Source organism: Triturus cristatus, chromosome 7 (assembly GCF_964204655.1).
Source record: "Triturus cristatus chromosome 7, aTriCri1.1, whole genome shotgun sequence".
Taxonomy (NCBI): Eukaryota; Metazoa; Chordata; class Amphibia; order Caudata; family Salamandridae; genus Triturus; species Triturus cristatus.
The window spans coordinates 1202155078-1202179082 of record NC_140590.1 but is presented as its reverse complement, the minus strand read 5'-3'; the positions used below and the strand labels follow the sequence as shown (position 1 = coordinate 1202179082).

General features: G+C 44.8%; 1 protein-coding gene across 1 annotated transcript in view; it reads left to right on the top strand.

The window, feature by feature from the left end:
- LOC146811601 (extracellular calcium-sensing receptor-like) overlaps positions 1-24005 on the top strand; it is a 161184-nt gene that overhangs the window by 111243 nt on the left and 25936 nt on the right. Inside the window, exon 5 of the mRNA XM_085615079.1 lies at positions 12928-13051. Within this exon, the coding sequence (XP_085471205.1) occupies positions 12928-13051 (124 nt within the window). The remainder of the gene's footprint in view (positions 1-12927; positions 13052-24005) is intronic.

The window sequence follows — 24005 nt, the reverse complement described above, 5'->3', positions numbered from 1 at the left end:
GGTGAGAATTTGCTAGGATTAGATTTGTTGAAAAGATTGCACGCTACACTGTATTGTTCTCCTTCAGGAGTACAGCTTACATTAGGCAAGAAAGTGATTTCCCCAATGTACTTATCTAAAAATACAATGCCACCTGAATTGTCATCCCTTCCGGATGCCCTTTGGGCTACTGGTCCCAATGATGTGGGCCTCTTGGAGATACCGCCATACGTGGTGACTTTAAAGGCTAATGTCAGACTGCCACGTATTCCCCAGTACAAGATCTCTAATGAAGGCCAGAAAGCATTGTTAGACATTGTCAGCGACTTGATTAATAAGGGTGTGATTGAAGAGACAAGAGGCAACGTTTGCAATAGTCCGATTTTACCTGTCTTAAAACGAACGGACCCTTCACAGCCACCTGTTTACAGATTTGTGATTGATCTTAGAGAGGTTAATAAGATTGTTGTGCCACAGTTTCCGGTTGTCCCTGATATAACTGCCTTGTTAACGATGATTCCAGCCTCTGCTGCATGGTTTTCAGTGATCGATTTAAAGAATGCTTTCTTTAGCATCCCAATTGCAAAGGAGAGCAGAGATATTTTTGGCTTTAGTCTGGGAGGCCGAAGCTTCCGCTTCAAACGCGCTCCCCAGGGCTACTGTGAGAGTCCATCCATATACAGTCAAGCTTTGAAAGCGCAGCTTGATGCACTTGTTTTACCTAGTGGCGCTATTCTGATTCAATACGTGGACGATTTACTAATCGCCGCGGATACTGAACAGATCTGTAAAGAAGCCACATAGTCATTGTTGCGCCATTTATCTGCTTTCCATCACAAAGTGTCTCTCTCTAAGCTGCAATATTGTCGACAAGAAGTGACCTACTTAGGTCATCTCTTGTCGAAGGAGGGAAGGAAACTGACCCCAGAAAGAATTCAAGCCATTGCACAGTTGAGTGTGCCAAGAACACAGAGAGAAGTACGTGCTTTCTTGGGCATTACCTCATACTGTAGGCATTGGATTCCTAATTTTTCCTTGTTGGCAAAACCTTTGTTAGCCTTAACATGCAAAGACACACCGAATCCTATCCCATGGTCTGAAGAGTGCCAGAAAAGTTTTGTGGAATTGCGCAATGCATTGTGCTCAGCTCCTGTGTTGGGTACTCCTGACTACAGCAAACCTTTTACGTTGTATGTTCACGAGAAAGATGGATGTGCGTTGTCAGTGTTAACACAGCCCTTTGGCGACAGACCGCGCCCATGCGCATATTTTTCATCAACCTTGGACCCTGTAGCGAGGGCATTGCCAAGCTGTCTGAGAGCGACAGCTGCTGCAGCAATGTCTATCCGACAATCTGCTGGTTTGGTAATGGACAACACATTGATCGTTATGGTTCCACATGCTGTAGACACATTATTAAATAGGACCAAGACACAACACTTGACTAGTGCGCGATTATCGGGCTATGAGCTTACACTGTTAGCAAATCACATACACATAAAGAGATGCAATACGCTGAATCCAGCTACGTTATTGCCAATTCCAGCAGACTCAGATGAGATTGAGCAACATGACTGTCTGTTCAGAACAGAGGAAGAGACGAAAGGGAGAGTAGATCTAAAAGATACTCCCCTGACTGAGTGTGATGGTACTTTATGGGTGGATGGTTTGTGTTTCAAGCTCCCTAATGGTGACACGACTGCTGCATATGCTATCACGACTTTACACACGGTCGTGGAAACTGCACGAGTGCCACATAATTCGGCCCAAGCAGCGGAATTAATCGCCCTCACAAGAGCATGCGTGTTGTCTGAAGGAATGAGAGTGAATATATACACAGATAGCCAGTACGCCTTTGGCGTGGCTCATAATTTTGGGCGACTGTGGAAAGAGCGTGGGTTTCTGACGTCGCATGGAGCTAAAATTCAGAATGGCAAGTTGGTGAATGATCTCCTTGAGTCACTGACCCTACCATTGCAAGTTGCGATCATGAAATGCAGTGCGCACAGGAAAGTTACAGATGATGTTGGACGTGGGAATGCGTTTGCTGATGAGACCGCGAAAGAAACAGCACAGAATGTTAAGACTAGAATGTATGTTGCAGGCCCCGCAAGATGGGTAGATAATGTTGGAATGTGTGAGAACACAATAGAGAGTGTGAAGTCGCTTCAAGCTGAGGCCACAGAGAAAGAGTTAAGCAAGTGGAGAGAAAGTATGGGTAAGTTGGATGAGAATGGTTGTTGGATTGATCTGACAGAACATAGGCGATGGTTGTTACCTGACGCATATGTGCTCCCAGTGGTTACTATGGCACATGGAATGGCACATATCAGTACGAAAGGAATTTGTAAGTTGTTGGCTCCAGTATGGCAGAATGCTGGAATTCCCAAGTGTGCAGAGAATGTGGTCAAGAATTGCATGGTATGCTTGAAGTACAACCCTGGTAGGGGAACCCCAACTCCAGCTGGTCACTTTGCACCCCCATCATGTCCATTCGAAGTCTTGCAGCTGGACTTTATTCACATGGAAAGATGCAACAACCTGAAATATGTACTGGTGGTTGTTTGTGCTTTCTCAAAATGGATAGAGGCTTATCCTCTGAAAGATAACACTGCCCTATCCACAGCCAAAGCCCTTGTGAAAGAATTTTTCCCTAGGTTTGGGATGCCAAGAATGGTGTGGTGTGATAATGGAAGTGAGTTCGTGGGTAAAGTGATGAAGAATGTATGTGAAGGTTTAGGCATAAAGCAAAAGTTCCACGCTGCAAATCACCCCCAATCAGCTGGACTAGTAGAGCGCTACAATGGAGCCTTAAAGCTCAGGCTGGCCAAAATTCAGGCGAGCACCGGTCTTAAATGGCCTGATGCTCTGCCTTTAGCACTCCTGTCCACCAGAATGACCATACACTCACGAGTGGGACTTAGTCCTTATGAAGTAGTTTTTGGCCGCCCGGCCAACGTATGGGGTGTACCGAGGCCTACAAAATTTAGTGAGATTGAGCATCCAGTACTACTCGATTACCTGTATGATTTGACTGTTAAACTGCGTGTTTTGCACCAACAGGTACATGATACTCTTCCCCAAGCTTCTGAACCTCCTGGACACCCTATCAACCCTGGCTCGTGGGTCCTGGTCCGAAATTTCCAGCGCAAGAGCAACGACGAGCCTCGCTGGATCGGCCCTCACCTTGTGCTTTTATCAACGAGATCAGCGGTGCGAGTAAAAGGGAAGAAGCACTGGATCCATGGCACCCACTGCAAAGTAGTCCCCTTGCCTTTGCCATATGACCGGTGGGTCCAGGAGGGTATCGCCGACTCTGAGACAGACATTGTACCTCGTTTTGTACCATTCAGTGACGCACGCATAAAAGGCACAGTTTCAGACCAAGAGAGTGCCAATATTCTGCAAGAAGCTGTGCCACCATCAAATCGACTGGACACCACTGAGCCTGAACTTTTGTTCCAAGACCAAACAGCACCTGGCCGTCTCCGCTATAATTTGAGACCAAGGCCCATGGACAAATAAAGATTTCTTTACTATTCCCTTTTTGACATTTTTCGGCTCTCCCATCTGAAGGACTTTCTTGATTTTTGTTTTTCGAACCACCATCCGGGTTCAGCCGCAGGGTCGCGGTGCCAAGACTTTGGGGTACATGCCGAAGACGTTAGGTCAATGGTTCTGGTTGGTCTAGGGCGTTTCCCTGGACTGACAGGCGTACTCCTTAGCAGAAGAAACTCATCCGCCGCGAGCGGCCCGTTTAGAGGATGGAGTTTTTTAAGATGGAGAGACCCGTTGATTACATAAACTCTAAAGCAAGGATGTGTAGAATTGTAAAAAGTAAATGTTTTGTATTTCTGTGCCTATTTACGCTGTGTAGTATAATAATGTTCATCGTAGGATTTGTGTTTTTCTCCTCTCAAAAGACCATTGCGCCCACTGTACAGCCTATACCTCTTTCTACTGCCTCCTCTCACTCTTTTCACCCTCTGCCTGAGCACGAACAGACCAGACGATCCGAGTTCGTAAATAACTCGTTTATCCAGCTTTTGCACCAGCACCAACTAGTAATGAACACGACCAATTGCTGGGTGTGTGGGTTAATGCCACATACCATTAACAAGGGTATCCCCTATTTGGTGCTGCCATTTAGTTACAATGGATCGTCATGGGCATTCCAGATCATGTTTCTCTATGCTCTAGATACGTACTCCCCTCGCCAACCGCGTTCCATCAGACCTATCACCAATAATAAGGCTTTGATGAAAGGAGTTGCCGATATGAGTAGGGATATATTGATGCATACTCATCCATTCCCAAAGAAGAATTGAGACCTTATGTAGGATGGAACGCGACGGGGTATAGTATTAGTCTGGGTGAAAGACAGCGAAAAATCTCATCCCCAATCTGGGTCGTACCCCACATAGGTCGGTTCTGCTTACAGGGTAATGGTCAGAATCCTAGAGCTCAACTGGGAAGAAGTGACTGTACTGAAACGTACACTTTCCCGTCACAGTTCTCCCCTGCGTTTTTGGCTGCCAAGGGCACATATTTCATCTGCATGACCGAGCATATACATGGCTGCCCCCTGATTTCTCGGGCACGTGTTATATTGCAAATCTGCTACCGCCTACATTTACTGCTGCCTCTGATTATCACAAGACCAGAGTTGTGAGAGGTGTGATTAGTAAGGAGGATACTGCCGGTCAAGAAGCGGGAGACTTCTTTTTGGGCTTCCTGCCGTTTTGGGGACCTATGGTGAATAGTAGGAACCTGAGACAACTGACACGTGTGGTTGAATCCACTGTAAATGTAACGGCTGGTGCCCTTGGTAATCTGACAGCTGAGCTCCAAGCGGATCGCCTTATGACTTTGCAGAACCGCATGGTTCTAGACGTTATTCTTGCAGACCGCGGTGGGGTATGTAAGGTTATCCAATCTAGTTGCTGCATTTTCATACCAGATAACGCTCCAACAGTCTATCAAGCCATCTCCAAACTCCATAAAATATCTGAATCCATACACGTGGATAAAGGAGATTGGTCACTGGTGGGGTGGTTCTGGGAATTGATATCTGCCTGGGGTTGGAAAGTTCTGATGGTCATTGGAATGATCTTAGCCATTCTTTTCCTGTTCTGTCTGTGCATACAGTGTACTCCTGCGATATGTGGCCTCTGTGCTACCTTATGTGTAAGGAAACCTGTATTGAGGGACGAGCTAAGTAATAGGATGATGCTACAGCAACATCTCCATGACTTCGTGAACATCGACCTGGACTCGGATTAAGATGAGTATAGTGATTGCCTATGTAAGGGCAAAAGGAGGGTCTGTCGTACTTTAATCTCTGGCACCGCGTAGGGGACAGGGCCCTACCCCTGTTTATCTGGTATTAGCAAACCGCAAATGATTAATGCGGCATGTACGAGTGCTTTATATATCGTTCTAGCTATGAATGCACTGTGTACACGTTATTCTGCTTCACTACGCGGGTTCCATTTTGGAAGCGGTGGCCATCTTGTCATTGCCCTCACATAGGCTATAATGGAGCAAATACGGGCCTCACAGTACATGTGCTTTCCCGTGACTTCTCTGTGACCTGGGCAGCTGGCTCTGCTGCCCCAGGTCAAACTGGTCTCACGAGCTCCCATTCCTCCGTCCACCTGTGATTAGCATCAGGGTTTGACCCATCATAAAACCCTTTCATTCTACACGAGCCTCCGGCTAATCTCTTTCACACCTGACTGTTCCTGCTTTATGACTTGTTTCCCAAAACAGGAGCTGCCCGTGTTTTATTGGGGCCTACTGATATCAAATGTGGGATCTGAACCTTACTGTGTAAATCATTGTGGGCTGGCCGAACTGGAATGTGGGATGGTCATCATGACTCTGCCTTTTCTTTGTAATGTACACTTGTTTATTACCGTATCATAAAACCTAGGAATGTATGCTTGAGGCAGGGAAAAGCGTATTTAAGATGAAGTCCGTTTCTATGATTTTCAGCTGTCTCCTGAGAACATACACGCTGTTGTACTTCTAGGATACCTGTAATTGGTCTGCAGCCAATAAACGATCTTTGACTTCACCAAGAAGACTCTGTGTTTCTGTAGGTCTGGAACAGGGTGAACCCAGAAGTCATAGGGTGTGTGCCCCTGCACCGCTGGGTCTAAAATACCCAGTACTTCACAGGTCATGTCCATCCTGGACCGGAAACAAGCATCCTGGGACTGGTTTCGGGGTATCACTCCTCATCAGCCAGGCTAGCTTGAATCTAGTTACAACAAACAAATGATGAACGGAATGCTGACAATGCAGACCTTCTCCCCCAGTCAAGAGATCTGGGTTAAATCCATCGTTCTTTTGCCCACTACACCACCCCAGTTTAGACATGGCCATATGCAAATCAGTCTTGACCCTGTGCCTCATGGGAACAGTCCAGCCCGAACTGCCAAGCCATGTCTTCCCTGGACAGGAATCAAGCATCCTAGGACCGGTTTCTGGCTATCAGCCGTCATCAGCCAGGATAGCTTGACTCCAGTGGCGTAGTGAGCACGGGTCCCACGTCTGGGAATACCCATCCCACTTAGGGCGAAAAGCGTTACAACAAACAAATGATGAACGGAATGCTGACAATGCAGACCTTCTCCCCCAGTCAAGAGATCTGGGTTAAATCCATCGTTCTTTTGCCCACTACACCACCCCAGTTTAGACATGGCCATATGCAAATCAGTCTTGACCCTGTGCCTCATGGGAACAGTCCAGCCCGAACTGCCAAGCCATGTCTTCCCTGGACAGGAATCAAGCATCCTAGGACCGGTTTCTGGCTATCAGCCGTCATCAGCCAGGATAGCTTGACTCCAGTGGCGTAGTGAGCACGGGTCCCACGTCTGGGAATACCCATCCCACTTAGGGCGAAAAGCGTTACAACAAACAAATGATGAACGGAATGCTGACAATGCAGACCTTCTCCCCCAGTCAAGAGATCTGGGTTAAATCCATCGTTCTTTTGCCCACTACACCACCCCAGTTTAGACATGGCCATATGCAAATCAGTCTTGACCCTGTGCCTCATGGGAACAGTCCAGCCCGAACTGCCAAGCCATGTCTTCCCTGGACAGGAATCAAGCATCCTAGGACCGGTTTCTGGCTATCAGCCGTCATCAGCCAGGATAGCTTGACTCCAGTGGCGTAGTGAGCACGGGTCCCACGTCTGGGAATACCCATCCCACTTAGGGCGAAAAGCGTTACAACAAACAAATGATGAACGGAATGCTGACAATGCAGACCTTCTCCCCCAGTCAAGAGATCTGGGTTAAATCCATCGTTCTTTTGCCCACTACACCACCCCAGTTTAGACATGGCCATATGCAAATCAGTCTTGACCCTGTGCCTCATGGGAACAGTCCAGCCCGAACTGCCAAGCCATGTCTTCCCTGGACAGGAATCAAGCATCCTAGGACCGGTTTCTGGCTATCAGCCGTCATCAGCCAGGATAGCTTGACTCCAGTGGCGTAGTGAGCACGGGTCCCACGTCTGGGAATACCCATCCCACTTAGGGCGAAAAGCGTTACAACAAACAAATGATGAACGGAATGCTGACAATGCAGACCTTCTCCCCCAGTCAAGAGATCTGGGTTAAATCCATCGTTCTTTTGCCCACTACACCACCCCAGTTTAGACATGGCCATATGCAAATCAGTCTTGACCCTGTGCCTCATGGGAACAGTCCAGCCCGAACTGCCAAGCCATGTCTTCCCTGGACAGGAATCAAGCATCCTAGGACCGGTTTCTGGCTATCAGCCGTCATCAGCCAGGATAGCTTGACTCCAGTGGCGTAGTGAGCACGGGTCCCACGTCTGGGAATACCCATCCCACTTAGGGCGAAAAGCGTTACAACAAACAAATGATGAACGGAATGCTGACAATGCAGACCTTCTCCCCCAGTCAAGAGATCTGGGTTAAATCCATCGTTCTTTTGCCCACTACACCACCCCAGTTTAGACATGGCCATATGCAAATCAGTCTTGACCCTGTGCCTCATGGGAACAGTCCAGCCCGAACTGCCAAGCCATGTCTTCCCTGGACAGGAATCAAGCATCCTAGGACCGGTTTCTGGGGTGGTGTAGTGGGCAAAAGAACGATGGATTTAACCCAGATCTCTTGACTGGGGGAGAATGTCTGCATTGTCAGCATTCCGTTCATCATCATCCACTGGAGTCAAGCTATCCTGGCTGATGACGGCTGATAGCCAGAAACCGGTCCTAGGATGCTTGATTCCGGTCCAGGGAAGACATGGCTTGGCAGTTCGGGCTGGACTGTTCCCATGAGGCACAGGGTCAAGACTGATTTGCATATGGCCATGTCTAAACTGGGGTGGTGTAGTGGGCAAAAGAACGATGGATTTAACCCAGATCTCTTGACTGGGGGAGAATGTCTGCATTGTCAGCATTCCGTCCATCATTTGTTTGTTGTAACGCTTTTCGCCCTAAGTGGGATGGGTATTCCCAGACGTGGGACCCGTGCTCACTACGCCACTGGAGTCAAGCTATCCTGGCTGATGACGGCTGATAGCCAGAAACCGGTCCTAGGATGCTTGATTCCGGTCCAGGGAAGACATGGCTTGGCAGTTCGGGCTGGACTGTTCCCATGAGGCACAGGGTCAAGACTGATTTGCATATGGCCATGTCTAAACTGTGGTGGTGTAGTGGGCAAAAGAACGATGGATTTAACCCAGATCTCTTGAATGGGGGAGAATGTCTGCATTGTCAGCATTCCGTCCATCATTTGTTTGTTGTAACGCTTTTCGCCCTAAGTGGGATGGGTATTCCCAGACGTGGGACCTGTGCTCACTACGCCACTGGAGTCAAGCTATCCTGGCTGATGACGGCTGATAGCCAGAAACCGGTCCTAGGATGCTTGATTCCGGTCCAGGGAAGACATGGCTTGGCAGTTCGGGCTGGACTGTTCCCATGAGGCACAGGGTCAAGACTGATTTGCATATGGCCATGTCTAAACTGGGGTGGTGTAGTGGGCAAAAGAACGATGGATTTAACCCAGATCTCTTGACTGGGGGAGAATGTCTGCATTGTCAGCATTCCGTCCATCATTTGTTTGTTGTAACGCTTTTCGCCCTAAGTGGGATGGGTATTCCCAGACGTGGGACCCGTGCTCACTACGCCACTGGAGTCAAGCTATCCTGGCTGATGACGGCTGATAGCCAGAAACCGGTCCTAGGATGCTTGATTCCGGTCCAGGGAAGACATGGCTTGGCAGTTCGGGCTGGACTGTTCCCATGAGGCACAGGGTCAAGACTGATTTGCATATGGCCATGCCTAAACTGGGGTGGTGTAGTGGGCAAAAGAACGATGGATTTAACCCAGATCTCTTGACTGGGGGAGAATGTCTGCATTGTCAGCATTCCGTCCATCATTTGTTTGTTGTATAGCTTGAATCTAGTGGCACAGCAAGCAAGGGACCAATGTCTTGGCATACACCTTGGCCACTTAAGTGAACATAGCAAACACAACAAGATGATGGATGGAGTGCTGAAACTTTTCAACTACTCATCCCCAGTCAAGAGAGACCCACCTCTTGCTGCTCACTATGCCACCGGATTCAAGCTAGCCTAGCTGTTGAGGGGTGATACCCGAAATCAGTCCCAGGATGCAGTTTGGGCTTGACTGTTCCCATGAGAAGCATGGTCAAGACTGATTTGCATATGGCTGGGATTAAATTGGGGCGGCATGGTGAGATTTTGAAAAATAGATTTCACCTAGATCTCTTGACTGGGGGTGAATGCTTGATTTGTTGCACATTCTGTCCATCATTTGGGTGTCTTCCACTTTCTTGCCCTCTGTGCACAGGTATGCCTAGACGTGGGTCCCAGGCTGAACTGTTCCAATGAGGAGCAGGATCGAAACTGATTTGCATATGGCTGGGGCTAAACTGGAGTGGCATGGTGAGCAAAAGAATATGTCAGGCTTCCCTCGGGAAGTCAGGAGATGTTAGAATTCTACCAAACAAACATCAAACAAAAGGACAGTCACGGAAGAAACAATGTCTGATGAAAATGGTTAGAAAAGTAGATTTGCAACCCTCGCTTCGACTATAAACTAGAGGGCATATTTATGAGCCCCTTGTGCCCCCGTAGCATCACTTTTTGTGAAGCTCCGGTGGGGCAAGTGTTGAAATCATATCTATGAGGCCACACAAAGCCACTTTGCATGGCTTTGAATGGCCTCATAGATATGGAGTAAGGCAAGATAGTGCGAATCGCTGCACTGCCTTACTCTGCGCTAGGGAAGCCTTCCATGGGCGTTGCGGTGGATGTTCCCATGCAACACCCATGGATTTTGAGGCTTCACCAGATTTACCAAACCATGTAAACCTGGGGATGCTCCAAAACCTTATGCCTCTCAAGGCGAGGCGTAGTGAGGAGAAATAACTTTATTTCTCCTTGTTTATTCCTCTTTCTGTGTGTGCTGCATTCTGCAGCACACATAGAAAGACGAAAATGCCTCAATGGATTGATTCTGTTCAGGAAGGTGCCCTTCCCTGCACTTAAACAATCCTGCCGACATAGTGCAATGGTGCCTGCCTTGGCATTGGGCGGATGAAACGGTTCCAGTGCAAGGGCTGGACAGTGAGGTGACTTGCTGCCCTGCCCTACATCAAATCCGAATGACTGAGTCCTAAGGTTGGTAAGTATGCTGGGAAGGGTGTAGTCAACAATACAAATTTTGCAATATTTACATCTCAGTCTATTAAATTAGGGTATAACTAATGGAAACATTGTTTCTTCAGTCATTATACAAGTATCCTCCATTTCGAAGACTTACCAGGTGAGGTACAATATTACCATGATATGTCTGGGTATTAATCAATTAATCAAAATGCTTAGGGGTAGCAATAGTGCTAGTGCCCTCTCCTTAACCCTTGTGGTATCAAAGGAAGTACTATCATACGAATTTTTACCCTGAATCTTCCCAGGATGTGATGTAACCCTGATGACATTACAGTAATTGACTTTGCTAAAGTTCAATAATATCTATATGATTATTATAACAGCACAACGCCGACAAAAGTGGGTTCTAGATGCCAGTAATATCAGTGTTTTGACACATTGTATCAGGTAAACTTTTCTCATTCATCTTTTTAATTACATGAAAAATTATGTCTTTGTTTGAAGTGGATACAATGCACAAAAACATAACAGCAATGTCTATCTATATTATTTATACGACAGACAGAGCTATGGGTGGCCCAACATGTCAAAAAGTGTACCCATTTGACCAGGTTCAACATTTTGCATGAATACTTCCACTTTATCAAGAACGCACCCCAGGCCAAAATGACATGCAGTGTGCGAACTCCAGAACTCTGCCATTAGTGCCACCCATTTACTATGGGTAACCTGTATGCCAAAAATTGCAGCCATTCTGTCAAGGACTGTATATTATTAGGGTTGCCACAGATGTCCTCTCTTATCCCAAGAATTGTCACTAATGTGCCAGCACCAGCATTTTTCCACCAGTGCCCAAATGCCACATCCAGTATGCAAGTGACACCACTTTTCCATGGATGTCCCATATGGCCAGTATTACCACTTATGCACCATTTCCCATATTTCGCCACAGGTGTCTTCTATCCTTACAATTGTCTTGAGCTTTTTGCAACTTGTGTTTCTATAATCCAAGAATTTTCCTCAGTATGTCTTAGCCAAGTACACTCCTGCAACCATAACACCACATTCTCAATCATGCTCATGTACATTCATTTTCTCACATTCATTTGCACACACTCACTCTAACTCATATATTCTCACTCATTTTCATTCATTCACTCACCCATGCACTTACTCTCTTTCATTCACTCTTTCACTCGCGCATTCTTATTTGTTCACAGTTTCTCCTACTCTCACTTACTCACATTTTCTCTAACTCCAACATGCTCACTCAGTCTCACTTATTTGTCGCTCACTCTGACCAATCTATTCTCATTTGTATATTCGCAGTCAGTTACTGTCGCTCGCATTCATTCTCACTCACTCACACTCATTTACACTCACTCTTACTCTCACTCATTTTGACTTAGGTTCACTCACTGTGACTCACTGTTTTCTTCTCACTGTTACACTTACTGTCATTCATTTTCACACACACTCCCTCCCACCCCCTAACTCTGCCTCACACTAACTCTTTCTCAATCATTCTCACTTACTTACTCCTACTCACTTGCATCCATTCTTTCTCTGGTCCAGTCATTCTCACTTTCTCTGGCTCACTCAAACTAAGTTACTGGGCCTAAGTTTCCCTCATCCTCACTATTTACACTCATTACCTGACATTTAGTCTCACGCCTCACTTTCATGCACACACACACAATTACTCACACATACAAACAGACCCACACACTCACACATATACACCCAATCATAAACATTCTCTTACCCACGAGTACACTCACACACACAGCATACATTCAAAAGCATTTTATTTTACTCATCTCAAATACCAGTGAAGTTAATTTTCCTGCTCCTAGTGCTTCATGTTTTTACTGCTGTAAAATTGATCAATAGACTATTGTTTACTAATAATATAATAAGAATGGGAAGAAATAAAGGAATGTTGATCTTTGTTGCTGATGAAGGGGCAACTTACCCCATGTTTTTGGGACTGATTTTGTCACCTCTGCAACTTGGGTTTATCATTCTTTGAATAAGTGAGTTGGCAAGTAGGAGCAAATATTGGTAGATGTTCACAAATCCACAAATCTGTGGATAGTCTGCTGAAACCTTTTTAAACCATATTGATGTAAGAAAATGCTGCCTCCATTGGTTTTTCTTGGTCTCTCCATTGCTGAAAATGTGTTGCTTTTGGCATGACAGGTGCACATCAATTTAACAGATTTTTTTATATTCTTACCTTCACAATTTCCTATTTCATTGATCTTCAGGTACCTCTCTCCATTTGCAGTAAGCCATGTCATCAAGGTTATAGAAAAGCAGCTATAGAAGGGAAGCCAAGCTGTTGCTTTGAATGCATTCTATGCTCAGAAGGGAGCATTACCAACCAAACAGGTGGGCTACCGTCTAATCTTTAATATATATAAAGAAATATAAACATATTGAATAACTACATGTCGGAAGTTCACATTCATTAATAACAGTGGGGTTACCCTGTGCCCCTCAATACCTGGGTATGCAACAGTATATATCAACAATGGGCTCTGTTGTAGAAAAAGACTATAATTCATTTCTTTATTCAAAAATTGGATTAAACAAATATATCTATTCATTTCTCTATATCAATAAATGATTGCAAGCAAATATAGGTCTGGTTTCTTTTGTGTATTGACTTTTCATAGATCGAAATTCCATGAAACAAATAAAAAAGGGCTTCTTCAAAAAGTGACATGATAGAAGTGCTTGTGCAATGTAATCAAGTGAATTAAAAAATAAAAACATCATGGGGCATATTATCAAGAACGGCGTTAAAATTATCGCCGCTTTAGCGGCAGGAAACTGCTGCGAAAGTGGCGATAATGGTCTTGATAATATGCCCTTGAGAATAGCAATAGAAGCCCAGGTTCTGGTGTGAACGGAATGAGGGATAAAACATCGACAATATATTTCATCCCCATACTAGAGCTGATGCCTGGTGAGAAACAACAAAAACGAACTGACATAGCTGGACATAACCGGATATTTGGAGACTAGGCACTATACTGATCAATCTGATTTTTGTCATTAAAAGATTTGAGCAAACACATTGTTTTTATTCTTTAAGTCATTTGATTGCACTGCACGAGCACTTCTCTCATGTCACTTTTTGAGGCAGCCCTTTTATATTTGTTTCATGAAACCTCAATATATGAAAAGTCATTATACTAAAGAAATCTTACCTATGTATGTACGAAGTTCAAAATCAGCATTTTTTGGTCTGGCCTTTGAGTCGGCCTAAGCGGTCTTGCCAGACTACTGGTTTTAAAAAAAACCCTTACGTTGTAAACACTGAGTGTACTACGTTCATTGGTCTATTAAATTATCATTCATATTTAGCTTATGTCAACTTCTGCATGCTGTATGGGTTATCCCCCTTTAGCTTTTGCATTCCTGTTGAGAGACTGCTAAAGGCCTTTGCACATTGTTCATATTTGCGTAAAACTGTTCCTTTCTCTTCAGTGACAAATCTGGTTCAATGTGTATTTTAATGAATATATTTTTTACATATTACCTTCAAATAATTGCCAAATATTTTGCCTGGAGTTTGGATGCCCATTTAGATGCCCACTTATTTCCATCTCCTTTTTAAAGTTGCTATTATAAAGGGTTTAAATGACTATGCAACGCTGTAGCTGTCTGAAATGTGAGTGTTATGTTATGTAGCAACTTATTCTTATCTCACCTAAAATGTACGAACAACTGAAAGACTTATTATCTAATATCCAATACTAATAAAAATGCCACATCGGTGTATGGTTTCAATTAAATGATTATACTAACAATATGCAATGAAAGAAATTAAAAAGGCAATTGCACCAGAATGTGAAGGCCAGATGTATTAGTTTCACCTCTGATTGATACTGTTTGAGCATGGCACATGATATCAAAACAGGGTATTGAGGTGCATAGTGGAAAAGAAGCAATTTTGATTGACAGATTGGCATTAGTGCATTTATTTATTGTCTCTTGTAAGAAATGTTTCCAACTCATCATATGGATAGTCTGGTAATTAGTTTAAATGCTTCTTCTGCCATGCCCAATGCCCAAAGTCACATCCAGATTGGAATAAGCTTGCTAAATAATACCCTTCTTAAAGTCATTAGCTTTGGTAACTATGCCAATCATACGGCTTCTCATTAAAATGGAGGAAAGAACACACATAGAAGTAGGAACATTCATTGCAGTCTCTATTTTGCCAGAAGCAATGCTCAGTTTCTTTTTTGGTGCTTGTGCAGAAACTAATAAGTAATGTGCAGGTTATTGGTTCCAGTCCTAATATGATAGCTCATCAGTTGTAGCACATTCTCAGAGACACATGCACAACTGAAGGTCACTGAATCCAGTAACTGTAAAAGTGTTTCCCAGTTTTATAGATTTGCTACAAAGATTGAGGTTGTGGCATGCATGTCTACGTTTGAATCAAGCAAGGAACACACACTCAGTCTTTCATTTTTCTTTTCTCTATTTGATAAAAGTAGTAACAATAATCCTATTGTACAGGAATGAGAAAAAATTCTATCTGAAGGGTAAAATATCTCTGACATTTTCTTTAGGTGACTGCTTTGGTAAAAATACGTAGTAGATAATGTGTCTCTTGTGGAGATGTATGGACACCTGAAGGTCAAAGGGTCAAAAGAGGCAGTGGTGATTCAGCCTCTAACAATGAAGTCAAGGAACATTGAGTTGTGTGAATTTGACAGCTACAAAAGAAAACGTCTCTTTATGTTGTGTCTGCCATTTAAACATTTCAATATCACTCACCTCTTCTTAACTTGTTTTTGGCAGAATATTTTGGTAGGTTAATGGCTATTTTCTAGGGGTAGGGATGGCTCACTCTTCTGAGGAGATGTGTTGCTCAAAATCACTTCTCTGAATATATTTGGCCTCAGGACATTGTAACTTACAAATAATATTTCTCTCAATATCAGTTGGTATAAACTACAATGATATTTGTTCACAAATAAAATTATTAACAGCAAATTGTGTCACCCTTGCATAATTGTGGGTGAGATATAGGATGGAGTCTTCAAATGCCCAGAATTAAGACCTAGCTCGTACATGTTTCTCAAGCAGATTTGATTGAATGAATGAGCATGAGTTTAACTTTATGGATACAATGATCTTGGTATTCATGTCCATGGATTTCCTTTGAATCTACAATTCTAGCTTAATATATTCATATACTTCCTGGAGTTCCTTATTTTTTGTCCTGTGCTCTTATGAAACTATGCTCACAATAACATAATAGACTCCACTAATGCCTGATGACAATATTCCTTCACCAGTAATCCAGCAAATCATTTGTAGTGAAGATTAACAATTTAGGATTTATGGAAACAACATATTTTCTTTTTGGGAAACTAGGTCATAAGTCAGGTTGTTACACATGTCAAGATATTTACAGTGCGTACTGTAACGAGTGTGTCTTTTAATCATTCATACATTATAACATTTCTTGAATATAGATTCAGACACCACACTGTTATCCACTGTTTGGTGCATGATATGACTATTTATTACTAGGAAGCCAGGCAATTTTAGAAAACAACACCCAGGAAGGTTCAGACTCAAACAGAAGATATGCCCAAATTTCATGACCAATCATAAGTGAAATCAGCATTAAAGTGGCCATCTTTATTAAAGCTCTTGTCATCTATCTTGTGTCTCTTAAGGAACACAGCAAAGATTAGTTTTACTGATCTAAACTCAGCCATTGTCTTCCTTGGTTATCTTGACCAGACAAGTGCGCACCTTTTTTTGATGACCAATAAAAGAGGCTTATTATCAGATTGATTGCTTGAGCAAGAATTGCCAGAAACCCTTTCAGAGGGACATGGGACAAGCAAGGTTTACTCGGCCCAATGGGGGGGGTGGTGGTTATGTCCTTTTATTCGTGCTGTCTCAGGGACTGACGTAGTATATACCCGGAGTAACTGGGCCAAGTACTAATCCTTTAGCTCTTGACTCACAATAATAGCATGGGTCGAGCAGCATTAATCGAGCAGTTTAAAGCTTTTCAGGTGGAGGTAGGTACAAGGTATCCACGAGGTTGTTGTCCTAGGAGAATACAGTAAAGTTGTTGAGTGAATTGAGCTCTCTGCCAGATTTGTTGCCAAGCCATGGTTTTCTGTAGTCTGTGGGAGATGTTCTCAGAAGTTAGTATCACATTCCGTTCTTTATTTTTTTATGTGGAAGTGAGCAGAATTTTGCAACATAGACCTTCCTCTGTATTAGTCTCTGTGATTTTGTCAGCTGTTTGCTAAAATGAGCACCATTTTGTGGTGTGGTATCAAAGACCTTCCTATGTAATAATCCATGTGATGTCATCTGATTGCGGAAATGAGTGTCCTTTTATAGTGTGTGGACTGAGCATCCCAGTTATTGATTCCCTAATTATGCAAGATTCAGCATGACTCCCCAGAAAGAAACTTGTTGCTGTTCTCCTGGTGATAAAGAGGGGCAGAGACGCGTGTCCCAAAAATACTAAACTCAGCTCAGAGGAATCAAAACAGATAATCTCATTCAATTACTTGGCTTGATGCCCTCTTTAACCTCATAATCTTGCTAGGGTATCAAACCTATAACATAGCAACCCTTTCTTTAGAATTCCGATATGAATTAGATGCTTAAAAAGCATTGCAATATTTCAAGTTGCTATGTGAGTACAACCAAACCGATGAAGAATGTATTCATTAAAATCTGTGTTGAATATGAACAATAGTGTGCAGGATCATCTGGATTGCTTCATACGGTCCTGCATGTGCAAAACTACACACTGAATATATTCAGACTTAAGACAACCTTTTAAGAGAATTTACTCTGCTACAAATGAAGTCTGGTGTCATAGAGAACAACCATAGTCTAGCTTGTCATTCATTTCACTGTGATGCACAGTGTCCAATTTCTGAAACATTATGTTTTGTTCATTGAAATTTTGGACTACTCCAGATTTCATGTTGGTATTTTGTATAGTGTTTTTAAATTCTCCAATATGAATCTTGATTTTCCTTTCAGTTTTACCAACATGTCCAAGGCTGCATGCACAATTAATGTAGTAGACAGAAAGGAGTATATGAGGATGTGTGTTCTAGTAATACTTTTTCTTATGAATCGTGTGGTAACTTATATTCTATTTATTGACATTATCTTAAGAAGTGCACTTAAAACATGGCTGTGTGCCCATTGTAATGCTTTCTTCCCTCTTTGATTTTTTTCCTATTAAGTAGTTCCTTTAAATTCTTGCTTCTGGTGTATGACATCATGAGTGGTCTTCCTTAAATAAGGGCAAGGAACTCATCTGTTTCAATGATTGTCCACTGTATGAGGTTCTGTATCTTTTTGTTATGTCGTGAATACTTGGATATCTGTTGTTTTGACGTTTTCCACTAGTACTGAAGTTCAGTCAATTGTTTCTATTCAGTGGCATGCCTTGTTCAATGTTTCCTTGGGATAGCCTCATTTTAATGAATTTTTCTGACATCTTCATGTTTTCATCCTTAACTTTCTCAGGATTCAATGTTATTTGTTTGGCTCTAATTAAGTGTGAGAATGGAAGATTATCCTTCAGTGTCCAAGGGTGGAATTACTTATTGAATAGCATTCTTTCATGATGTGTAGGTTTGCTATGTAATTGTGTCTCATGATAATGTTCATGTAGAATTAATCAGGAACATTAAACATTCTTCATTTAGCCTATAGGTGAAAACAATATTTTACTTAATCTGATTCAATTGAGTGATATTTACACTGAGTTCTTCCTTCAATGTTAATTGTAAAAAATAGTTTTTGTAAACATCATTAAAAAAGTCGTAATGCAAAGGAAATAATGAAGTTAAATGTAGTCTGACGCAAACTAACACTCTAAAGGCCACACACACTAAGCACCTGCAGAAACACTCCCCCTTCCTTTGACACACCTGAGAAAGGGAATGAACTTCATCTCCCATTACGCTATACATAGGAAATCACAAGACCTGAAAATGTAAGTAAACAAAGTTGTGCTGTGTGCATAGCATACTGACAATTTGACCTTACTCCCAAAGGTGACTTGCAAGCAACAGCAGGCGACCGTGCCATGGACGAGTCCAGTCAGCCCCCCCCCCCTTGGAAGGTGAACCCTCAGATGCACAGTTCCTGGTCTGATCAGGTGAGGAGGACCTACATGGCCCCTCCGGCTTGCCTAGGACAGGGCATGCTCAGGCCCTCACTGTCACCACCACCACGGCTCCCACAACAGCTGCACCGCCAACGCAGACCCCTGCAGCAACTACCTATGTGTCAGCCACCTCCACCATCACCACCGCTGCCTCCAACACTATCCATTTGTCAGCAGTTGTGAATAACACCAGGGATGCTGGGGACGGTGTGCAGTGGCGGCGCCAGGCAACGCCACATGTGTGTAGCTTTATGGCAGGTGGGAGGCCAACTGGTGGACAGTCACAGGAGGACAACAGAACAGAGGCCCTGGACACCGTGCTAAATGTCCATGGTGCATACCAGCAGAACCAGGGACAGATGGGCCAGGTCCTTGAAATACTGCGGGATCCGCGCCTGCTGCAGGGGTCCAGGGACACTCGCTTAGGACAAATAGCAGAGTACATGGGCCGGCTCATGGGTGATCTGCAGAACCTGGCAGCTGCTCTGACAGCTGCCCGCCCCCCCCTGTGGCCAGCCAGATGACAGTCACACCACCGCAGTAGCGGCCATGGGGAGGGTTGAGTCACACCACAGCAAAACCTCAGACACCTCTGAGCATGCAGCAGGCTCCCCCTCTGGCAAACGGCTGAGGGGGCTTCCCAGAAAGACCCAGGATGATCACATGGCACAGCACCGTGCCGTACCAGTACTCGGAGGAACCGCTGATGTCACCACTGTAACACTAATACCGAGCATTGACTTTGTTGTAAATCAGAACCCACATTGCCACGAGGATGGGAGTGTTCTGTTGTACTTTTGAACTCAACCATTGTGTGTCCTACACAAACGATCCGTGTATCATCACTTTCAAAATCACCTGTCATCTGTCAGAGATTGGCCAAGGAACACAACTCACAACAGTATGCCTTTGTGTCAAGAGCATTTACATCACAGTAAGTCGCATGTCATGTCACATTGCAACGTATCTGAATATGTAAATGAGAAAATCCAATGAAAGAGTTGAGGAAGTTGGGTAGATACATGGAAACAGTGCGTTGACAGATTATGGAATAACCGCAAAAGCACACCGCTAAGCAGCACTGTACAATATGCCTTCTAGATATCACCGGCCAACACCATCAATATGGACAGTAGGGGGACTGGAGCACACGACTACACCTCCCAACACAGTTCACCCCTGAGCATACTGGCCAATGCAGATCAGCAAAAATGCTTACTCGTGTCACCATTGTCATCTGTCAGCAAGGTTGGTGCAGCTCAGTGCTGTGATTCCCTAGAATGTGTCGCCTTATCATCCTACATCAGTAGAGGTATGATACATTGTGATCGGTATCTGCTGAGGAAGCTGCCACAATCCACTTGAGTCTCTGTACCTCTCCTTGCCCAACTCGGGTGAAACACCACAGTCCCATGACAAGTGAGCATCATGACTGAACTGCATTTGCCAGACTGCCAAGGGGTGAACAGTGCTGGGAGGTGAAGCAGTGTGCTCCCATCCCCATAATAACATCAACATGGACATGACAGAAGTTGTCACAGATCACATAGCACAGACAAATGAAAATCCTTAGCAGTGTGCCCACAAGAGCCAGTATCACACCACATCCTGTCATGTGGACGATGGTGACATGGTCGCATTCACACACTCAAGTACGGTTTCCCAGGGATTTACATAAGACGTGCGATTTATGCATGTTCAACCACATGAATACCAGTCCCTGACAACATAGCCACGCCAAATCTATTTTCCAAACGTACTTAGCTGTTCCTGCATGTGCCCAACTGCTGCGTGCACAGACCAGGCATCACGTATATGGGAACAGTTGCACAACGTTTCCATCTTGTGGCAATGTTCTGCTAAAACCCCCATAAGTGATTGTGGATACTCACTTGTGGCCTCGCATTCCCACAGCTAAAGCATACTCAATGAATGTGCAGGCACAAAGGGCCTCTGTTTATACAAGTAGTTGCTTCCACACCAGCCAGGAGACCTTTGAATTCCAGGTGTCTTGACCGTCCCGTGCGATTCAGTCCCTGCTAAACACGGCTCTCCCACTATTTTCGTGGTGAACTGACTCACAAATTATTGATAGCGTCTGATACTGAAGGCCGTTGCACAATTTTTATCAGACTTGTGGGGTCTGGTCTTGTCCCTTCCTTCCATGCTTTTCCGGGAGTACCACCGGGTGTCATGCCTCCAATTTGCACTCTGCATTTTGCGGTTTCAGATCATCACTTTGGCTGTACAGCTGAGCGCTGGTTCTGAGATTGCTCTCAAACCATGTCTGACCGTCCTGTGGTCCAGGACAAGCCCGGTCAGTTGCAACTGTACTGTGAGCGCATGTAGCTTCTCTTTGGATGTGTCCCATTGGCTGTGCTGGGCATCAGTTATAGGCTAAAGTTCTTCAATGCATACTTCACCTGCGTGCAACCTGTCTTTGCCTGCAGAAGATATCTGTTTGAGTGGACCATGGATGTCTGCCTTTCAAACAGATACCTTCCTGACCTAGATCATGAGCTGTGGGTGACTCCTTTGTTGGTCCACGTGCAAGACTGCTTGGATGAAACACGTTTATGGGATGCCTTCCAATGTGTCAGACAGGCTGAGATCTGCGCCTGTGCGTTTGCTCAATGGCTCCTGTGCAATGCCTACATCGAACCTCTCCCAGGTTGCAATGGGATGCTTCTTGCAAACTCGTGGTGCGAGGAGCACATCTGTTCCTTCATACTGCTGGATTGGATGGTGGTCCTCTTCGCTGAAGATGAATTGGATTGTCTTTTGGAACTGATAGCCTTCGAAGCTGCCTGTGCCTTCTTGGATTCGTAACTACTTAACAGCAAGGGTAACTGTTGGTGACTGATTCAATTATCGTTTCCCTTTCTTCACGCCTCCTGACAAGAATTGTCATCCATCTCTCTGGCTTTAGCCCTGTCTGCATTGGCTTGGACTATGCTCAGGACTGTGGTCTGTTTTGCTTGGTACCACAGACCTGAGCAAGTGGAGGCTGTCATCTGTCCGTCGTGGACATTGTCGTCTGGCATGAGCCCGGCTTCCATTATGCAGCTGTAGCGCACGAAGATTACATGGTGTTGTTCTTTTGCAAGTACCCTGGGCTCGAGTTGGGGGTATACGCAGGTACACGTCGTACCCCCTTCTTTGCACGGGTGAACGCCGTCCCCCCTGCCAGGACATTGGTCCCCACAGGAACATGCTTAACTTGTCCCGGTCTACTTTCCAGATAACAGGAAACGTTCAGCAGCACCTGCACATTGACTTCTTTTCATTCCCAGCAGCAAAGTGCAGGCAGCGAGTGAGTCTTTTTTCACCTACAGCAGGGCCGAAGTGAAAGGGCCATCCGGTCTTCTTTTGTTTGTACATGCTGACTGGGGGCCGCCTTGAACCTTTCATTTGAATGTAGATGCCACAGAGGGAAACATGGGCATGCAGCCTGCCTTCTCTTCACAGGTACTTAAGGGAGGCATGCTTTTGCCTTTGTTCCATCCCTGTATATCAATGCAGACACTGTAAGACTGTCAGATGGGTTAGTGTGTCCCAGTATTTGCACAAATCACGTTAGTCGCACTATTCTACTTCTTTCCTAGCGCTACGTCGTGACGTTGTGGGGTCATTTGCATTTTGTCTTACTTGGTCTGTCCCCCCACTTTTATTTTAGGACTTGTGCCCTGCAAGTACCTTAGTACATGTCTGTCACATGAGAAGTGTCCGCAGAGCTTGTTCTCCGTGCGTCCTGGAGTAGTCTGAACAGTCTGTCCGTGGTCGGGGAACATTGTTGCTTGTCATTCTGTTCTATTCAGGCCCAGCACCCCGACTCAACAAAGTCTCACAGCTGCAAGAGGACACTGATCCCCTTTAAATAACATGGGAATGCGAGCTAGATGCCCCACATTTGGAGGATGATCCATCCAGTGAAGAGAGCGACACAGCAAATGTGGTGTAAATTTCACCATATATAGCCGGAGTGATGGGTTCTGCTGACAAAGTCCATAGAACAGGGACATCCCATGCAACTCCTTCCTGCAAGGGGTGGTGGGGATATGCTCATGGTTCTGCATCCCGAGGGATTATTGATTTGAAATCTTGCTTCATGTTAAATGGATATGTCACTGTGGTTACTGGTTAGGGACCAATGCATTTTCAACCTGTTGTGCCATGTATGTTGCATGCTTTGACACTGTAGTAAAAACTTCACATTTAGAAACGTTTCTCGTCTTCAACTTGTCTGCTTGTGTACATGCGCTTGAATGCCTCAGAGTGAGTAAGAGAGCAAGTGAGGCAGTATGGCAATGGTGTCCTGTGCGTAGGGGTGCTTCGGGGTGCTCAATCCCTGCATGCACAAGTTCTCAAATCCTGCGCGTAGTCCAGTATGTGTACGGAATCTCAGGAACATTTGTCAAAGTCTGTGAGACAACAGCAAGGCACACAGACACATTCATAGTCGCTCATTGTTGAATCACACTCAATGGAAGTTGTTGACAATGATCTGTTGACGCTGGTCAAGGCCTTCTACCTCCTCACTGTCATTGTCACTGGTTATGTGTGGGTTGGGAGCAGGGGTGATGTTGCTGGTCCGCCAGATGTAGTAGTCATGTACCGACCCCAGATACTCTGCACACATATGTCATGCCACTTGCACATTGATGGAGTGGTAGTGTTTGCGGTTCCCATAGATGGGATCACTTGCCTGTGGTGGTACAAGGCCAATGTGTGTACCATCAATGGCTCCCATCAACATTTGGGATGCCTCCCAGGCAGGGCCGGTCCCAGGAATCTTTATTTGTGTGGTCCTACAAGGCATTCGGGTGGGCCACTGCCTGCCGATTTATCACTTATGTCTCTCACCAGGCCTGCTTCAGGACCCTCCTTTATCTCTCCTCAGTTGTACAAGGCCAGGGAGACTCATTCTTACGTTCCAAATTCTCTTTCTGGATGCTATCACTCTCAAGAAGTATAAAGTTACATCAGATTGGTCGCACACTGCTACACCTACCAGTCGTGTTCCCCCAATGAAAATGGTCCCTGAAGGTCAGCGTCGGCGGATACACCTATGCTCAAGAGTGCGTGCAAGTATGCGTGGCGTGTGCCATCCCTGGACACGTGTTTCGAGGTAGTTGCCTCTCGTCAGCAGGGAGT